The following is a 20,755-nucleotide window of genomic DNA, read 5'->3' on the forward strand; positions in this document are numbered from 1 at the left end:
ACACGCAGGGGTCTCGGGGTGGGGGTCAACCCCCGGGCTGCATGGTGCACACGCAGGGGTCTCGGGGTGGGGGTCAACCCCCGGGCTGCATGGTGCACACGCAGGGGTCTCGGGGTGGGGGTCAACCCCCGGGCTGCATGGTGCACACGCAGGGGTCTCGGGGTGGGTGGGGGGACCTGGCAGGTAGAGGTGGGCTTGTACCTGGGACACTTTGGGCACAGGGGCTGAGGTGGAGAGAGAACAGGAGCCCCTGCTGGCTCTGGGGCCGCATGTGGGGGGTGTCAGGGCCCACTCTTCCCAGTCTCTGGTCAGAAAGCAGGGGGGCTCTGGGCATGCCACATCCTATGTGTGCAGGTGGCCCCGGGAACCCTACCTGCGTGACCTGATGGCGATCGATCACACACACATACCCACAGCACAGGACCCCCGGCCCCAAGAGCGCTGATGGTGAACACACACACACACACACACACACACACACACACACACACACACACAGTGCAGGCCCCCAGGCCCCCTACCTGCACGACCCCGATGGCGATCACACACACACAGAACAAGAAGATGCCCAGAGGTACATCAGGGAAGGTCACCATTAAGGAAAACTGTTAAAACAAAACCAACCCCCCCCAAATCCTAGGTTAACAGGCTCCAGGGCCCCAGAGCCTGGAACTGGGCCACGGTGAGCCTCCCCACTCCACGGGACACTGGGAGATGCGGTGGGGCCATCACAGGATGGGGCCAGCTGGGTGCTGGGGGGCATGTGTCCAAACTGCCCCCACCCCAACCAACTCCACCAAATGTCTCAGACCTTTAAAGCCAGAATGTCATCCGATTCATATGGAATTCCCCAGACCCCAGTTCCTTGTGGCACACAGTCTCGCACACCCAGACTCGCGGCCGCTGCCAGAATCTGGAGGCACTTTCACAGCCTGAGTAGTACAGGGCGGGTAGTCGGAGGCTGTAGGGGCTGCACGCCAGGGACAGGCCTGGGATGGGCAGGGGGCTGCGGGCTCAGGGCCAGGTGGGAGCTGGGAGTGCCAGTGACTCCCTCATCGAGGCCACTGCCTCTCCTCCCCGCCAGCCTGAAAGAAGCCCCCGGCAGCCCCTGACAGCTGGCTCTCCCCAGAACCTTCTCTCCCCAGAACCTTCTCTCTTCTCTACAACCGTGTGGCCCAGGCCCTGGGCCATCCAGCTGGTCTGCTTTTGAGGACAGGTCAAATCCAGCGGTGCCCAGCAAAGCCGCAGGGTGTCAGGGGCCTGGCGTTGCTCACCGTGTAAGGCAGGAAGGTGATGGTCATCATGCAGGCCTGGAGGGAGGGAGGGCATCACAGCCATGACGCGGCCTGGGGAGAAGGGCAGGGGGATGGACAGAGCCCACTCCGGGAAGGCACAGGGCTGGGCCCTCCCCAAGAAGGGTGGGCCAGCGAGTGTGAGTCCAGCCCCCAGACCCTGCAGGGCCAGATAGGGGCACTCATCCTCTCTGTCCCCCACACCTGTGCCCAGCCCAGCGCCCCGTGGTCCCCCACACCCTGGCTGTGTCTGGGAGGAGATACAGGCTGGCGACCCATGGGGAGGGAAAGATCATTCAAGGAGCTCCCAGGTGTGGACAGATTTCAGGCTCCGAGGCTCCCTGGAGGTCACGAGAGAGGCCAGCTGCTCCCTTCCCCTCTTCCCTGAGAGTCAGATTACAAACCAAAGTCACTCCCCAGAAAAGGGCAGGAAAATACTCACCAGGTTGAGCAGGGCAAGTGTGTCGTCTGTTTTCCCAACAACTTGGAACAACCTAAACCATTTAAGAAAAAGATAGACAATAAAATGCAGTTCTAGTAACATTAAATGCATACATACGCTCTCCAGCATCTTCTGGTTAAAACATCATGAAGAAACGTCACTGTTAACCAAATATAAACTACTACCTAGTGCACGGGGCTTGGAAAACACGAAGGAAATGAAGTTCCCTAGAAAGCACCCTGCCCCCGTCCACACCCTGCACCATCCACACCATCCGCGCCTCCGCCTACCGCACCGTCCACACCCTGCACCATCCGCACCGCCCGCGCCTCCGCCTACCGCACCGTCCACACCCTGCACCATCCACACCATCCGCGCCTCCGCCTACCGCACCGTCCACACCCTGCACCATCTGCACCGCCCGCGCCTCCGCCTACCGCACCGTCTGCACTGCTCCAGGCCCTGGGGCTGGGGTAAGTCCTGCCAACCCCATGTGGATGAGGGTGGGAGGAGCAGCCTGCTGTCCCCCACCCCTGTGGACCCGTGCGTGAAGTGGTGCGTGGTAAGGGAACCCTGAGAGCAGCTATGGACCGCTGGAAGCGCCCAGGCCCCCACCTTGTGTGTGCCGCCCAGGCCACTGTCACGATGAGAAAGGTCATCAGGTAGACGGCGATCCGTGTTGCCAGAAGCCTCTGTACACTTCTGTCGAACTGCTGGAATACAAGAGCACTGCTGTCAGAGCCCAGGTGACATGAGTGTCCCGAATGGCAGTCGAGACAGCACCGTGAAGGGGGGCTGGTCTCGGTCCAGGGCAGGGCGAGACCCTCAGGTGGGCCCTGTGAGGCACCTGGGAGAGTCCTGGCCTCCCCAGAGGACCCTGGGTGCCCTGTTCTGGGTCCAGCCTCCATCTCCAGCTGGTCTGTCTCCCCTGGCACCTGCAGCCCCCACTCCTTCTCCAGGGCGCTGATCCACGCCCACACCCACAGGTGTACTCTGGAGTGTTCTATGGGCTGTGTTCCCACTTGGGGGGCAGCTCTTAAGGGGCTCGGTGTCTGCTGAGGACTCCGCCTCGGGGATGGTACCCTCTTGGTGTCCGCATGTGGGAGGGGACAGGAGGGCAAAAGCACCAGGTCACAAATGTCATTCATGAGGCTCTGCCATCATAACCGGGTCACCACCGAAAGGCTCTTCCTCAACGCCATCCCTGTGAGACGTCCGGCATGTGGACTTCGGAAGGACACACAGGTTGACAGCACAGAAGGGTCACACCTGGCACTGCCTAGGTAAGCAATTCCAAAGCAGCCACGGTAAAGGGTCTCTGTGGAAGCTGCCAGGGACCCCGCAGGTGGCCTGCCCTGGGGGCTGCGGTCAGGGTGGAGGTGCTGGGGGCCTGGGGGCTGCGGTCAGGGTGGAGGTGCTGGGGACCGCACCATACTCGATGCAAGGCCCTCGCCCTCCAGCCGTGGGAGGGTTTTCACGCTCTCTCCACGAATGCTCCCAACAGAACACTGGGCACTTTACCGTCTCCCTTGGTTCTTTACTTGCAGGCAATAACTTAGTGTTTCAGTCACTTCTTGAGCCCATCTAGCTTTTCGAATCATGGGTCTTCAAAGTTACGACCGTCTTTTATTTTTCATCAGAGTGAGCACAGCCCCAGGAGTCCCCTCTCCTCACAAGGAGGTGTCCACTGTTCTGGCGCCTTCCCTGGGACACACGTCAGGCCTTTCCCTCTTCCCATAAATGTGTTCTCTGAATGAGCTTTTGACTCTCCAGGACTTTCTGAGACTCAGACCCTCCCTGTGACCCGGTTAGGACAACAGAGAAAAGACAGGGCACTCAACACCACAGTCCTAGAAAGGTGCCCTGGCTGCAGGGAAGTCAGAGCAGGTTTTGGTTCACAGGTTTTTATTTCCAACCACCTGGGCCCTTCATTGTCATGCGCCCTCTGGCATGGGCATCGCAGGTGGATGTGGCCGTACCTCAGCAACCCCGTTCTGAAAGGGACAGCCAAGGCCAGTACCTCACGACTGCATTTGGCCAAGCCCACCCCATGGGCCTCGGCGGGGGCGCAGCTTTCCTGAGCAGCTGCCCCCCTAGGGAGGGCGGGAGCGGCTCTGGGGTCCCAGTGCCTGTGCTGCTTGCTGCCTGCCGGTGTCCAGGGTCTCCCTGCAGACTGGGCCAGGCTCCACCCGCATTCCTACTTCTCATGAAAACCCTACGAAAAGTCTCGGCCGGGCGCGGTGGCTCACGCCTGTAATCCCAGCACTTTGGGAGGCCGAGGCGGGCGGATCACGAGGTCAGGAGATCGAGACCATCCTGGCTAACACGGTGAAACCCCGTCTCTACTAAAAATACAAAAAAACTAGCCGGGCGAGGTGGCGGGCGCCTGTAGTCCCAGCTACGCGGGAGGCTGAGGCAGGAGAATGGCGTGAACCCCGGGTGGGGGAGCCTGCAGTGAGCCGAGATCGCGCCACTGCACTCCAGCCTGGGTGAAAGAGCGAGAATCCGTCTCAAAAAAAAAAAAAAAAAAAAAAAAAAAGAAAACCCTACGAAAAGTCTCGTCATCCCCTTCGCACAGCTGAGAAAGCCAAACTCTAAGCAGCTCCCGTGACTTCTCAGCATCCCCCAGGCTCAGCTCACGAGTCAGGACTGGAGCCCCGACCTCAGTACTGGCCCAGGAAGGGCTCCTTGCGCACCCATGAGGCTTGGGCCGCACGACCCTGTCACGAGGACACAGAGCCAGGCAGGTGTGCGCCCCAGACGCCCTCCAGTCAATCCCCTTCTAAGATGCTGTGTTGCTCTTTAGCTCAGAAACAGTCAAGGTGGCTGTAAGCAGAAACTCTGCTCGTAAACCCTTTCCCGCTCACCTCCGGGCCTGCGGGAGCAGCCGGGGTGGGAGTGTCCCTGTGGAGACGGGCGCTGGCCCTGTTTACTCAGAGCAGCTACGGAAGGGGCCTGCTGGGGCAGCTGCCATCCACAGAGGAAACTTCTGTCCTTAGGGCAGGCCCGGAACCTTCCTCTTCCAACCTGTCCTCTGGCTCACTTCCAGGGTGCTGCCTTTGTCCACTGAACTCGGAAACAGAGCCCTAGGAGCCCAGTCTCCCACCCTCCCAGGAGTCCAGGACCTCTGCCCGGGTGAGCACAGGCTGAGCAGGACTTGCTGGCTCCCTCCCTTTCCAAGGAGGCCCCTGCCTCCCGCCTCTGCCTCCTAAGCCTCAGAAGCTTCCAGGCGTGCAGGGTCAGCTCCCTGCGCCAGGTCGGGCCTTAAGGACCCTGTGTCTTCTCAGGGCCATGCCACGCAGAGCACAGCCTGCCCCATTACCTGTTCTGGGGAGATCTCCGTGTGGGTCACAGGCAGGATCTGAGGGGGCAAAGAGACAGAAGGAAGCAAGAGACGCTTGTTGGACTGGGTGTGGCAATACTGGGGACTCGAGGGCAGTGCTGGGCCCCCCTAAGCTGCCTGAGGAGCTGGGGGACCCAAGGATGCCAGCAAGACCTAGACAGGTCTGAGGTGGGCTGGGCAGTGCCTTGAGGGGCTTGGGGTGGGGCAGGCTGAAGCAGGGGCCCCGTACAGACCATGACGGTGGCGATGATGGACAGCAGGGCGTCGCTGAAGCTGAGCATGCGTTGGGAGCACTGGATCCCCTCCCCAGCGTCCTCGTCTCTCCTGCCTGGGGGGCAGTCCCCCGGCGCGTCCAGTGCCTGCTCTGGGGTCCGGGGTTGGGACATGGCGGGGCCGCTGCCTGGCGGTTACAGGAGCCTGGGAGGAAAGGCAGGTCTGAGTGTGCCTGTGGGGCGCTCCTGGGGGTCAGCCATGCAGCCTCAGCCCTGGTGCAGGGACAGGGATTGGTATGGGGGGGGCTTGGCCGCCACCAAGCAGGGGAAGGGTCCACGCTGCTCTGTCCTCTCCCAGGTGCCCCTCAAATTTCCGGCCTCCAGGCTCAGAGGCCAACAACAGATGCCACGCCCGGCCCTGTTACTGGTGAACACTGATCTGGGTGAACTGGGCCTCAGTTTCACCTCAGGAAATGGGAGAGACAAGGAAAGGCACAGAGATCACAGACCCCACGGCCGACCTAAATGTGGAAGAGGAACACAGCACCCTGCGGGGCCCTCGACCGTACACGCGTGCCTGGGGCTGTCTGTCTCCCACAGGGGCCGCGCTCTCCCTCGGTCTCGGCGCCCGTGCACGCGTGCCTGGGGCTGTCTGTCTCCCACAGGGGCCGCGCTCTCCCTCGGTCTCAGCACCCGTGCATGCTGAGACGCAGCACACGTGCATGCGTGCCTGGGGCTGTCTGTCTCCTACAGGGGCCGTGCTCTCCCTCCGTCTTGGCGCCTGTGCACGCGTGCCTGGGGCTGTTTCCTACAGGGGCCGCGCTCTCCCTCGGTCTCGGCGCCCGTGCACGCGTGCCTGGGGCTGTCTGTCTCCTACAGGGGCCGTGCTCTCCCTCCGTCTTGGCGCCTGTGCACGCGTGCCTGGGGCTGTTTCCTACAGGGGCCGCGCTCTCCCTTGGTGACCTTTGGGGAAACCGAGGCCCTTCATATGTAGCCAGTTAGCACCAGGGCAGGCACTCCAGTCTGCCTGTGGGAGCCTGGGCTGGGCGCACTCGGCACACGCCACAGCTGTGGCTCAGCACAGCACTCCCCAGGCATTTTTAATATCAGACATGTGTCTGGGAAGATGAACAAGATGCCAGGTGGAGAGTACTCTGGACAGAAGAGACCCCAGCGCCTCACGGAGACAGAACTGACGAATGGCTGCAGGCGCCATGCTGCACAGTGCTGGGCAGCCTTGTGCCAACCAGGCACTACGGATTTCACCCTGCACCCGAGGTGGAGGCTGGGCACACTGAGATGAGTTCCCCAAACATAGGATGTGGCCAGAGAGCTCCATGTTGGCTGAGCCCCACCTGCAGCCAGGCGCCCCTGGAGCAGGGAAGAGGGCAGCAGTGTGTCAAGGACGCCAGTCAGAAGGGCTGCTATGACCTAGGAGAGGGGTGACGGAGGTCTGGCATCCCAGGAGACACAGAGCATGTGGGAAAGCAGCTCCTAAGAGTATTGGGGGCTTTGGCCGGGCGCGGTGGCTCACGCTTGTAATCCCAGCACTTTGGGAGGCTGAGGCGGGCGGATCACGAGGTCAGGAGATCGAGACCACGGTGAAACCCCGTCTCTACTAAAAATACAAAAAATTAGCCGGGCGTGGTGGTGGGCGCCTGTAGTCCCAGCTACTCGGAGAGGCTGAGGCAGGAGAATGGCGTGAACCCGGGAGGCGGAGCTTGCAGTGAGCCGAGATTGCGCCACTGCACTCCAGCCTGGGTGACAGAGCGAGACTCCGTCTCAAAAAAAAAAAAAAAAAAAAGAGTATTGGGGGCTGCAGTTGGGGGTGACGGAGAAGGGGGAGCCCACCTGGCCCTGATGCCACCGTGGTGAGGAAGGTGGGTCAGGGCACACTCTTGAGGGACGGTGAGTGCTTGCTTAGGCTTATTTCCTGGGACACAGAAGCACTGGAGGCTGTCTCAGGGCAGGCGAGCTGTGGGGATGGAAGAAGTCAGGCTGGAGATGCAGCCTTCACAGGTACCTCGGATTGAGCTGTGTTAGAAACAGAAGTAATTTCTGTGCTACTTGGAAATGTGGGGGTGGTCTGAGGGAGTGGCACCCAGGAAGGAGGAGAGGAGCAGCTGGGGGCAGGACAGGCCAGGCTCTCCACCTCTTCACAAGGGTATGCGGAGAGCCCTTCAGCACCAGCAGGAGGTGACAAGCCAGGGCCCCCAGGTTTCACTCCAAAGGGGGTGCTGTTTACTTGGCCAAGGGCATCAGGAGACTGAGATATGTGGCCAGCTAGAGGGTCCGCGGGAAGAGGGATGAGCTGTAGGCTGCTTACACCAAGGCGAGACGCACAAAAACAAGGAGAGTCCACCCCAGAGAATGGGCAGAGGCTCACCGGTTTCCAGCCTGGAAAAACAAACACACAAGTCATTCCACTTCACTAGCAATCAGGGAGATCGGGGAGGTGCAAATGAAACCGCGAGAGGCCAGCCCAGCCGGGGTGGTGGGCGTGAGGCGACAGGAGGGCAGGGACCTGGGGAAAACAGAAACTGAGGCTGGAATGAACGGTGGGGACAGACAGCGGGGAGTGAGATGACAGGACGGTAAAGACGCAGGGAAAACAGAAGCTGAGGCAGCAACAAACAGCGGGGAGTGAGGAGACAGAGACGGCAGGGACCTGGGGAAACAGAAACCAAGGCAGGAATGAACCGTGGGGAGTGAGGAGACAGAGACGGCAGGGACCTGGGGAAACAGAAACCAAAGCAGGAATGAACGGTGGGGAGTGAGACAGAGATGGCGGGGACCTGGGGAAACAGAAACCAAGGCAGGAATGAACCGTGGGGAGTGAGACAGAGACGGCGGGGACCTGGGGAAACAGAAACCGAGGCAGGAATGTAAACGGACACGTGTGTTTCAGCGACAGTTTAGCAACGGTTAATAAGGTGCAGTGCCACACCCTCCAAGGGTCCATTCCAGGCAGTCTCACTGGGACTGCCATGACAGGCTGCCTAGGGTCTGCACTGAGGCAACACGCGGTTTTTCTCTTTTCCTTTTTGAGACAGGGTCTCGGTCTGTTGCCCACGCTGGAGGGCAGTGGCGTAATCACGGCTCACTGCAGCCTCGACCTCCTAGGCTCAAGTGATCCTCCCACCTCAGCCTCCTGTGTTGCTGGGACTACAGGCGTGCACCACCACATCTGGCTAATTTTTTGTATTTTTCATAGAGAGAGGGGTTTCATCATGTTGCCCAGGCTGGTCTTGAAGTCCTGGGCTCAAGCAGTCTCCTTGCCTCAGCCTCCCAAAGTGCTTGGATTACAGGCGAGAGCCACCGCAGTCAGCCCGGTGTGTTTTAACAATAAAACTAAAACACATTCTGACTAGTAAGGGACAAATCATTAAACTATGAGGTAAACTATCAGAAAGTTAAAACAGATTTACGAGTATAAAACTATAAAACAAAATGTTAAGACAAAAAAATCAAGTTGCAAAAACATACTATTATACCATTTATGTAAACAATGGACACATAAAACAACCATCTATCTTAATTATACACACACGGTAAGAAATGAAAACCATAAATAAGAACAATGTTCGCCAACTTCCAGACAGCGCTGCAGTGACCCAGACAGGGAGAGGCGGGGAGCAGGTGGAGGGCTTCTGCTCCATGCCCAGGTTATTTCTCATCTAGAATGCACCCAGGCACGTAACCACAGCTGGCCACAATCCAGCAAACTGTTCTATCCCCAAACAGCATCTTCGTGTTCAAGCTTCCTCAACCCCAAAGCTCCAGCAACCACTGATCTGTTTTCTGTCACTGTAATTTTGCCTCATTTATTTAGTTAATTATTTTTTTGAGACAGTCTTGCTCTGTCACCCAGGCTGGACTGCAGCGTCATGATCACAGCTCACTGCAACCTCTGCCTCCTGGGTTCAAGCAATTCTTGTGCCTCAGCCTCCCAAGCAGCTGGGATTACAGGCACCCACCACCACGCCTGGCTAATTTTTGTATTTTTAGTACAGACAGGGTTTCACCATGATTACCAGGCTGGTCTTGAACTCCTGACCTCAGGTGATCCACCTACCTTGGCCTCCTGAAATGCTGGGATTACAGGCATGAGCCACTGCGCCCAGCCAATTGTGCCTTTTTTAGAATGTGGTATAAACGGAATCACACCCTCCAGAGGTTTTCATTCTAGCTTCTTTCGAGACTCATCTGTGGTGCTGGGAATATCAGGAACACACTTCTTTGATTGCTGTGTGGTGATTTCACGGCATGGACACACCTCAGTTTGTGGATCCACTCAGCAGCTGAACAACGTGTGTATTGTTTCATTTTGCACAATGATGCATAAAGCCACTATATGTAAACATTTGCACACAGGCGTTTGTGTAAACATGTTTTCATGACTTTTGGGTAAATGCCTTGGAGTGGTTTTGCCAGGTCGTATCATAAGGACATGTTTCCTTCCTGAGAAACCGCTGGACGATTTGCTGAGGCAGCTGCACCATCTGCATTCCCACCAGGCATGAGACCTGCACTTGCTCATCTCCTCTGGTACTCAGTTTGGCACAGCTTAGAAAAATAATTTAGCCGGGTGCGGTGGCTCACGCCTGTAATCCCAGCACTTTGGGAGGCCGAGGCGGGCAGATCACTTGAGGTCAGGAGTTCGAGACCAGCCTGGCCAACATGGTGAAACCTGATCTCTACTAAAAACACACACGAAAAATAGCCAGGCATGGTGGTGGGCACCTGTAATCCCAGCTACTTGGGAGGCTGAGGCAGGAGAATTGCTTGATCCCAGAAAGTGGAGGTTGCGGTGAGCCGAGATCATGCCACTGCACTCCAGCCTGGGTGACAGAGTAAGACTCTGTCTAGGAAAAAAATAGTAATAATAAAAATCAATAATTCAATTAATTTATTTTAGTCATTCTAATACTCGTGTAGGGGTGTCTCATTGTGGTTTTAATTTGCTATTTCTCTACTGACTAATTAGGCATCTGTCATCTGTACAGCTTTCACAGTGAAGTGTCTTAGAATCTTTGCTTGTTTACTGAGTTGTTTGTAATGTCACTGAGTTTTGAGAGTTCTTTATACTCTAGTTAAAAACCCTGCAAAATGTGTAATTTGGAAATATTTCCTTGCAGTCTGTGGCTTGTCTTTCACTCTCTTACCAGTCTTTAGGAGAACAGAAGTTCTGAATTTTGGCTGGGCGCAGTGGCTCACACCTGTAATCCCAGCACTTTGGGAGGCAGAGGTGGGCGGATCACCTGAGGTGAGGGGTTCGAGACCAGCCTGGCCAGCATGGCAAAACCCCATCCTCACTAAAAATACAAAAATTAGGTGGACGTGGTGGTGTGTGCCTGTAGTCCCAGCTACTCAGGAGGCTGAAGCAAGAGAATCGCTTGAACCTGGGAGGCGGAGGTTGCGGTGAGCTGAGATTGCACCACTGTACTCCATCTTGGGTGACAGAGTGAGACTCTGTCTCAAAAAGAAAAAAAAAAGAAAGAAAATTCAAGGAATCTTAACAGCCAAAATAATATTGAAAAAGAACAAAATTGGGAGCACTCCCACTTCCTGATTTCAAAATTTAGTACAAAGCTACAGTAGTCAAGACAGCATAGACACAGACCACTGGAATATAATTCAGAAATAAACCCCTACATTTATGGTTAACTGATTTTGACAAGGATGCCGAGACCACTCAATGGGAAAAGAAAAGGCTTTTTCACAAATGGTGTTGGGACAACTGAATATCCACATGCAAAAGAATGAATTCGGCCGGGCATGGTGGCTCATGCCCGTAATCCCAGCACTTTGGGAGGCCGAGGTGGGCTGATCACAAGGTCAGGAGATCGAGACCATCCTGGTTAACATGGTGAAACCTTGTCTCTACTAAAAATACAAAAATTAGCTGAGCGTGGTTGCGCGTGCCTGTAGTCCCAGCTACTCGGGAGGCTGAGGCAGGAGAATCGCTTGAACCCGGGAGGTGGAGCTTGCAGTGAGCCGATATCGCACCACTGCACTCCAGCCTGGCGATAGAGCAAGACTCTATCTCAAAAAAAAAAAAAAAAAAAAAGAATGAATTTGGACTCAACCTAATACATATACAAAAATTAACTCGAAATGGATCAATGATGTAAATGTAAGAGTTAAAACTATAAAACTCTTAGAAGATGATGCTGGAGAAAATCATTTCATGACATTGGGTTTGACAAAATATTCTTTTTTTTTCCTTTTTTTATAAAGACACGGGGTCTATGTGGCCCAGGCTGGGCTCAAGCAATTCTCCTGCCTTGGCCTCCCAAGTAGCTGGGATTATAGGCATGAGCCACCACGCCTGGCCAAAATTGATTTTTTCTTTAAGCCGTTTTAGGTTTATAGAAAAACCTAGCAGAGGCCAGGCACGGTGGCTCACTCCTGTAATCCCAGTACTTTGGGAGGCCAAGGTGGGTGGATCACCTGACGTCAGGAGTTCAAGACCAGTCTGGCCAACATGAAACCCCACCTCTACTAAAAATACAAAAATTAGCTGGGTGTGGTACGCGTCTGTAATCCCAGCTACTCGGGAGTTTGAGGCAGGAGTATTGCTTGAACCAGGGAGGCAGATGCTGCCGTGAGCTGAGATTACGCCACTGCACTGCAGCCTGAGTGACAGAGAGAGACTCCATTTCAAGAAAAAAAAAGAAAAAGAAAAATTGAGCAAAAAGTACAGAACTTTTTTGTTTTTTGGGTTTTTTTTGACACAGAGTTTCACTCTTGCTACCCAGGCTGGAGTGCAATGGCACAATCTCGGCTCACTGCAACCTCCAACTCCTGGGTTCAAGCGATTCTCCTGCCTTAGCCTCCCGAGTAGCTGGGATTGCAGGCACACGCCACCACGCCCGGCTAATTTTTGTATTTTTAGTAAAGACGGGGTTTCACCATGTTGGTCAGGCTGATCTTGAACTCCTGATCTCGTGATCCACCCACCTCGGTCTTCCAAAATGCTGGGATTATAGGCGGGAGCCACCGTGTCTGGCCTCCCTTCTATTATTAACATCTTATATTAGTCTGGCACATTCGGCACAATTGACAAGCAAATATTCACACATTACAATTAACCTAAGTCCATAGTTTACATTAGGCTTCACGCTGTGCTGTATTTTACGCGTTCTGACAAACGTAAAATGACTTGTTTTCACCAAAACAGTATCACACAGAATAGTTTAAACAACCTAAAAATCTCTGGTGTTCCACCCTCCCTCTTTCTTCCTGAACCCCTAGCAACTACTGCTTTTTTTTTTTTTTTTTTTTTTTTTTTTTTGAGATTGAGTTTTACTCTTGTTGCCCAGGCTGGAGTGCAATGGTGCAATCTCGGCTCACTGCAACCTCCAATCCCAGGTTCAAGTGATTCTCCTGTCTCAGCCTCCTGAGTAGCTGGGATTACAGGCGTATGCCACCACACCCAGCTAATTTTGTATTTTTAGTAAAGGAGGGGCTTCATTATGTTGGCCAGGCTGGTCTCAAACTCCAGACCTCAGCTGATCGACCCGCCTCGGCCTCCAAAAGTGCTGGGATTACAGGCGTGAGCCACTGCACCCGGCCTACTGCTCTTTTTACTGTCTTCATAATTCTGCCTTTTCCAGAATGTTCTATAGTTAGAATCATACAGTATGGAACCTTTTCAGATTGGCTTCTTTCATTGAGCAATATGCATTTAAGGTTCCTTCAAGTCTTGTTGTTGCTTGATAGCTTATCTTTTTATAATTGAATGATATCCTATGTTATGGACTTACCAGTTTATCTATTCACCTATTGTTCATATGGGCTATTTTCAACGGTGTATTATAAAGTTGTTCACGCTGATGAAATCCAGTTTATCTGTTTCCTTTACGGATCATGCTTTTAGTGTCATGGCTAAAAATCTCACAGAACATTTCATAGATTTTCTTCCATAAGTTTTACAGTTTTAGATCTCACATTTAGATTTATGATTTTGAGTTAACTTTTATATATAATACTAGGTATGGATTAAGGTTTTTGTTTTTTTTTTTTTTTGTTTGTTTGTTTTTTTTTGAGGTGGAGTCTCACTCTGTCACCCAGGCTGGAGTGCAGTGGCATGATCCCAGCTTACTGCAACCTCCACCTCCTGGGTTTAAGCAATTCTCCTGCCTCGGCCTCCCGAGTAGCTGGGATTACAGGCACTCATCCCCACGCCCAGCTAATTTTTGTATTTTTAATAGAGATGAGGTTTCAACATGTTGGTCAGGCTGGTCTCGAACTCCTGACCTCAAGTGATCCGCCTGCCTTGGCCTCCCAAAGTGCTGGGATTACAGGCGTGAGCCACCGCGCTCAGCTAATTTTTGTATTTTTAGTAGAGATGGGGTTTCACCATGTTGGTCAGGCTGGTCTCGAACTCCTGACCTCAAGTGATCTGCCCGCCTCAGCCTCCCAAAGTGCTGGGATTACCGGCGTGAGTCACTGCACCCGGCCCAAGGTTCCTTTTCCTAAACACATGAATATCCAATTTTTCCAGCATCATTTGTTGAAACAATTATTCTTTCTCCAATGAACTACTTTTGCACCTTATAAAAAATCAATTCACCATAGATACCTGTGGGCAAATTTCTGGACTCTTCTATTTACCTACTTAGCTATCTTTATATCAACTCCACACTGTTGTCCAGGCTAGATTCAAACTCCCAGGCTCAAGGGATCCTCCCACTATAACCTGCTGAGTTGCTGCGACTACAGGCACATACCTCTACACCCAGCCACCACAGTTTTGATACTGTGGCTTCAGGTGTTTAAATTAGGTCACGTAAATCACACAATTTTGTCTTGTCCTTGTTCAATCTTGTATTGACTATTCTAGCTCCTTTGCAAAGCCAAGTAAATTTTAGAATCTATGGATTAAATTCTCATAGTCTGCTGGGAATTTGACTGGTTTACATTGAATCTACAGGTCAATTTGAGAACTGCACTGTTGAGTCTCCCAGTTTATGAATATGGCATATCTCTCCATTTATTATGGGCTTTAATTTCTCTCAGCAAATTTTTGTAGTTTACAGCACATAAGTCTTGCACATCTTTTTTCACAGTTATCCCAAGTATTTCAGACTTTTTGATGCTATTGTAAATGTTTCTAACTTCAACTTGCAATATTTATTGCTAGTATGTAGAAATAGAATTGATTTTTGCACATTTATTTTGTATCCTGCAACCCTGCTAAACTCACGAGTAGCTCTTTTTATAGATTCTGATTTTTTTTTCTTTTTTTTGGAGACCGAGTCTCACTCTGTTGTCCAGGGTGGAGTGCAGTGGTGTGATCTCAGCTCACTGCAACCTCCACTTCCCAGGTTCAAGTGATTCTCCTGCCTCAGCCTCCTGAGTAGCTGGGATTACAGGTGCCCGCCACCACACCCGGCTAATTTTTGTATTTTTAGTAGAGATGGGGTTTCACCGTGTTGGCCAGGGTGGTCTCAAACTCCTGACCTCAGGTGACCCACCCACCTCGGCCTCCTAAAGTGCTGGGATTCCAGATGTGAGCCACTGTGCCTGGCCCCGGCCCTCTTTTTCTTGCCTCATCACGTTGGCTAGAATTTCCAATATAATGCTGAACAGAAGTGGTGAGATCAGACAGACAGCCTTGGCTTGTTCCTGGCCTTAGGGGGAAAACATTCAGGCTTTTATTATTTCATATGATGCTAGCTCCAGGTTTTTCACAGATGCCCTTACTATATTGAGGAAGTTTCATTTTACTCCTAGTTTGCTGAGTTTTTTTTTTTAATCAGTAATGGATGTTGGATTCTGTCAAATGCTTCTCTGTATCTATTGAGATGATCCATTTCGTTTCTTCACTCTCAAGAGTGTGAATTACATTGATAAACTTTCAAACGCTAAGCCAACTTTGCCCTCTTGGGATATCCCACTCGGTCATGGTGTACTATCCTTTCTGTATATAGTGTTGGATTCAATTTGCTAAACAACGTTTTAAATGCACTTTCGTGTCTATGTTCACAAGAGGTATTATCCTGTAGTTTTCTAGTAATGTCTTTGTGGAATTCTGGTATCAGAATAATGCTGTTAGGAATGATGAGGTGGGAAATAATTCCTTCCTTCAACTTTCTGAATTCCCAGTGAAGCTATCTAAGTTTGGAGTCTTCTTTTTTTGAGATCGAGTTTCACTCTTGTTGTCCAGGTTGGAGTGCAATGGCACAGTCTCAGCATACTGCAACCTCTACCTCCTGGGTCCTAGTGATTCTCCTGCCTCAGCCTCCCAAGTAGCTGGGATTACAGGCACCTACCACCATGCCGGGTAATTTTTGTATTTTGAGTAGAAATGAGGTTTCACCACGTTGGCCAGGCTGGTCTTGAACTCCTGACCTCAGGTGATCCACCTGCCTCGGCCTCCCAAAGTGCTGGGATTACAGGAATGAGCTACTGTGCCCAGCCAAGTCTGGAGTCTTCTTTAAGGGAAGATTTGTCAACTATAAATTTAATGCTTTAATAGACATAGAGCTATTTAGGTTATCTATTTCCTTCTTCTTAAAAAACATTTACATTTTTAATTTTTACAGTTATATAGTAGGTGTATATATTCATGGGGTACATGTTCTGATACAAGCATGCAATGTGTAATAATCATATCATGAAGAATGGGTTATCCATCCCCTCAAAAAAAAAAGATGGTTAGGTAACACAAAGTATGTTGCAATGCCTTAACTGTATGCATGTCAGGGCCTCTTTCATCCTTTCATACAACACAATTTCTCTCTCTTTTTTTTTTGAGAGAGTCCTACTCTGTCGCCAGACTGGAGTGCCGTGGCTCAATCTCGGCTCACTGCAACCTCCGATTCTCTGGTTCAAGTGATTCTCCTGCCTCAGCCTCCCAAGTAGCTGGGATTTCAGGCACACGCCACCATGCGCAGCTAATTTTTGTATTTTTTTTAGTAGAGATGGGGTTTCACCATGTTGGCCAGGATGGTCTTGATCTCCTGACCTTGTGATCCACCTGCCTTGACCTCCCAAAGTGCTGGGATTACAGGCGTGAGCCACCGTGCCCGGCCCAACACAATTTCTTCTTAAATGAGCTTAAGTGGTTTGTGCTTTCCAGGAATTTGTTCGTTTAGTGTAAGCTGCTGAATTTGTTGGCCTAAAGTCCTTAATAATAGTCCCTGATTATCCTTTCGGTAGTGATGTCATCTCTCATTCCTGATATTGGTAATTTGTGTCTTGCCTTTTTCTTGTTCAATCTGGCCAGAGATTTTTCAATTTTATTAATCTCAAAGAATCAGCTTTTGGTTTCCCTGATTTTCTCTATTGCTTTTGTTATCTATTTTTTTGAATTCCACTCTGATACTTATTATCTGCCTTCTTACATTCACTTTGAGTTTCATTTCCTCTTACTTTTCCAGTTTCTTTTTTTTTTTTTGTGACAGAGTCTCAGCTTACTGCAATCTCCACCTCCTGGGTTCAAGCGATTCTCTTGCCTCAGGCTCCCAAGTAGCCGGAACTACAGGCATGCACTGCCACACCCAGCTAATTCTTGTATTTTTAGTAGGGATGGGGTTTCACCATGTTGGCCAGGGTGGTCTTGAACTTCCAACCTCAAGTGATCTGCCCACCTCGGCCTGCCAAAGTGGGCCACCGTGCCCAGCCAACTTTTCTAGTTTCTTAAGGTGACTGCTGAGGTCACTGATTTGAGACTTAACTTTTAATACTGTTTTAGCTGCATCCCACCAGTTTTTTTTTTTTTTTTTTTTTTTTTGAGACGGAGTCTTGCTCTTTCACCCAGGCTGGAGTGCAGTGGCGCAATCTCCGCTCACTGCAAGCTCCGCCTCCTGGGCTCACGCCATTCTCCCGCCTCAGGCTCTGGGGTAGCTGGGACTACGGGCGCCCACCACCACGCCCGGAGAATTTTTTGTATTTAGTGGAGACGGGGTTTCACCATGTTAGCCAGGATGGTCTCGATCTCCTGACCTCGTGATCCGCCCGCCTCGGCCTCCCAAAGTGCTGGGATTACAGGAGTGAGCCACCGCGCCTGGCCCTCCCACCAGTTTTAAATGCTGCATTTTCATTTTCATTCTGTTCAAACTACTTTCTAATTTCCTTTTTGATTTCTTCTTTGACCCACGAGTTATTTAAAAGTGAGTTGAAAAAATATGCAAAAAACAAAAGTGAGTTATTCAGTTTCCAAATATTGAAAGGATTTTCCAATCTGTTACTGATTTCTACTTTAATATTCAATATCATTCTGGTCAGATAACATACCTGTTTAATAGAACAGAATATGATCAGGCTTAATGTTTTAATGCACTTGAAAAATTGTGTATTCTGCTGTTATTGTGGGGAGTGTTCCATAAACGTTCATTAGGTCAAGTTGGCTGACAGTCATGTTCAAGTTTCCTATATCCTCAGTGATTTTCTGGGTATCTATCCTATCGTTTATTGAGGAAGAATATTCTCCAACTACAACTGTGATTTTTCTCTCTCCTTGCAGCTATTCATTTATGCTTTGTGTATTTTAGAGCTTTGTTATTAGGTGCATAAATGTTTAGGATTCTCAAGTCTTTTCAATGAATTCACCCCTTCATCATTACAAAATGATCCTCTTAATCTCTTGTAATACTCTTTGCTATGAAATTTAGGAAATCAGTTATAGGGATTAAGACCATAACTTCAGTTTTGGATATATATACATGTTTATACATGTAGTGGTATCTAAGAACAAACATCTGAGAGTTCAGATGAGATATGGAGATAGATATTTGGGTTAAGATGGTGTTACTATAGCATCTACTTCAATGCCAATAAATAAAGGTGCTCCAGAAATATTCATAAGATAAGTAGTCTGACTCTGGTTTCCAAAGTGATTACATGGTTTAGAAATGTCCAGCTGATCTCAGGTCATGCCAGTATAAGTTCATGGCCTCCAAATGAGTGCTTAAATGCTCTCATGCTTTCCAGTGAGTTATTCGCTAGGTTTTTCATAACAGCTATTTTAGATCTTTTTGACACTGCTTAAATCTTGGGTTTCCTACTTCCCCTCTCACTTTTAGTTGATGTTTTTCTTTCCTCATTCACAATGAAAACAGAAGCCATTAGAGAATTCCTTCACCTTCATTCCAATAAATACATAAGGTCACCTGCAACTGCAGCCCATTTTTCTTCCTGAGTGTTTTTCCTATGTCCAAAGGAAATATCTCTACCTATGCTCTGGATGTCATTCCCCTCCTATGTTCTAAGAGATAGGAGATATCTCATTAAGATAGAATTATCCTATTATTCCTCTTTTTTCTGTACCAGCAAACCTTCTCTCCCTTCCATCAGTTTTAGGCTACTCAAGCATCTCTCATCTTAAAACATCTCAATACTACATCATCATTCTAGCTCCCTGGAGCTAAGGATGCTGAATTTGTTGGCCTGAAGTTGTTCATATTCTCCTCCACAGACAAACATTTTGAGTTATCTCCACTTGCCATCTCTACCTCATCATCTCTTCATCCCTCTACTATGGTAATATGTAGCTTCCACCTCATTACTCCAATGAAGCTATTCTTGGTGAGGTCACCAATGATCCCTTGTGAATAAATCCAACACGTATCTTCCATTTCTTTTTCTACTTGACTTTTAAGTGGCATTCGACACTCTTAGCGGCACTCTCTGCCCTGAACATCCTCGTTCCTTGGCTCTGTGACAACACTCTCTTCGTTTTCTTCCTCCTTCACTGGCTGCTCTTTCTCCACAAATTGTCTACTCTCTGAAGATTCTAACCTCTTTATGTCTAGTACACCATCTCTGTTGGTCCTCTCTTCAGCTCCTAGAGCCAACTGCCACCTCTATGCTGAGGATGCCCAGATATCTGTCTCTAGCAGGGATTCTTTCCTGAGCTCTCAATCCTTCTATTCCACAGTCGACCAGACAAATGCACTGGCTGGAAAAGCCATGACTTGCATTGAATTTTAGTTGTATCACTTGTTGGCCCTGGCCGAATAATGGCATTGTTGAGCATATTTTCTCATCCCAAAATAAAGGGGGTTAATTATACTGTGCTTTCTTCACAAAGATGTTTTCACTACAATGAACCATTACAGAAAAGGGTGTTGTAAGCAATAAATCAGTGCATAAACTAAGCTATTGCTACTGTTATTTTTGTTGTATATATTTTTAAAGATCTCATTTGGCTTCATGCAATACTTCATTCCATAAAACAGATAAGTGTTCCAACGAGCTGAGCCTATTATCTTTTAATGATAAAGATAACAGATGTTAGTTAGCTTCTGGGACGGCTAAGATGCTGATTTGAGCTTTAGAATCCATTTTTGAGTTGGAGAACAAATAACTCTATTGAAAGGGTTGCGACCTCCAATGACTATAGGAACCAGGCAGGTAACATACATGAGCCCATCTGGTCAGGCAAATGACTGTGCCTTACCTCAAGGGACCGCTCTAGGTAATTGGTAACACACATCATTTGGTGTCCAATAATGACAGGTTTGATTTTTCCACAGAAGCTGGAAAACTAGGTTTTTAACATTTAGGCCTTTCAATTATTATTATTATTATTATTTATTTTTTGAGGTGGAGTCTCAGGCTGGAGTACAGTGGCGCCCGCCTCCCGGGTTCAAGCGATTCTCCTGCCTCAGCCTCCCAAGTAGCTGGGATTACAGGCACCCGCCACCACGCTCGGCTAATGTTTGTATTTTTAGTAGAGACGGGGTTTCACCGTGTTGACCAGGCTGGTCTGGAACTCCTGACCTCAGGTGATCCGCCTGCCTCGGCCTCCCAAAGTACTGGGATTACAGGTGTAAGCCACCGCGCCTGGCATCAGTCTTTAAGTGATAGCAACGAATTCACCTCCTGCTGCCCACTCCCAACCCCCAAATACTGTATGGGCCAAAAACTAAAAATGCATTGTCTGCGAGCCATTTCCTCATTATCCTAGAAGGAAAGTCACCTTTTCATCTCCAAATGATTGGGCATTATGAACACTTCCAAGCGGTTCACAAGGACTTGCTTTTGCCTTGGAAAATGTCAGGGTGCGAACGAACCTTGAGGGTCACAGGGCAGTCTCTGCAGTGTTCTGGTTGCCCAGGACGAAGGTTTTTCTAGCCCACGGCTCCCACCACTGGTCAGTGCCCCAACCCAGACCCTGGCCCTCTGCCCGGAAGACAGGGCAATGCAGCAGCGTTTGCCCTGCAAACTGCCTGCCTGGCTGCTGGGAGGGGGCTGCCAACCTTACTCACTAAGCGTCACAGGAAACTCTGACCTCCATGAGACAAAAACCAAGTATTTATTGAAAGCTTAACGCACGCTAATTCCTTGCTCCGTAGCCAACTGAGAGAAAAATTCGCGAACCCATTCGCAAACGCGGCGCTAACAGCAAACGGGAGGCTGACTCCACCCAGAGGATAGCGAAGCGCTTAAACCGGAGACACCTGAGAAGGAGCCTCCCACAAAACAGACCATGTGGGGAACGGTACCGGGAGCT

At 50.4% G+C, this 20,755-nt stretch overlaps 1 protein-coding gene across 5 annotated transcripts in view; it reads right to left on the reverse strand.

Annotated features, from left to right (window-relative positions):
* The window catches only part of TMEM175 (transmembrane protein 175), a 30,031-nt gene that overhangs the window by 9,115 nt on the left and 161 nt on the right, over positions 1–20,755 (reverse strand). For 2 of the 5 annotated variants that reach the window (XM_030801316.1, XM_030801315.1), the window contains exons 2-7: positions 5,311–5,494; positions 5,057–5,095; positions 2,350–2,447; positions 1,735–1,786; positions 1,275–1,310; positions 522–605 (exon numbers count right to left, since the gene is read on the reverse strand). In XM_030801316.1, the coding sequence (XP_030657176.1) occupies positions 522–605; positions 1,275–1,310; positions 1,735–1,786; positions 2,350–2,447; positions 5,057–5,095; positions 5,311–5,463 (462 nt within the window). In that variant the 5' untranslated portion in view covers positions 5,464–5,494. Of the gene's footprint in view, positions 1–521; positions 606–811; positions 1,214–1,274; positions 1,311–1,734; positions 1,787–2,349; positions 2,448–4,601; positions 5,096–5,310; positions 5,495–20,755 lie in introns of those variants that run through there. The other 3 variants (XM_030801317.1, XM_030801318.1, XM_030801319.1) reach the window with 3 other exon arrangements.

Source organism: Nomascus leucogenys, chromosome 20 (assembly GCF_006542625.1).
Source record: "Nomascus leucogenys isolate Asia chromosome 20, Asia_NLE_v1, whole genome shotgun sequence".
In the NCBI taxonomy this organism is placed as follows: domain Eukaryota; kingdom Metazoa; phylum Chordata; class Mammalia; order Primates; family Hylobatidae; genus Nomascus; species Nomascus leucogenys.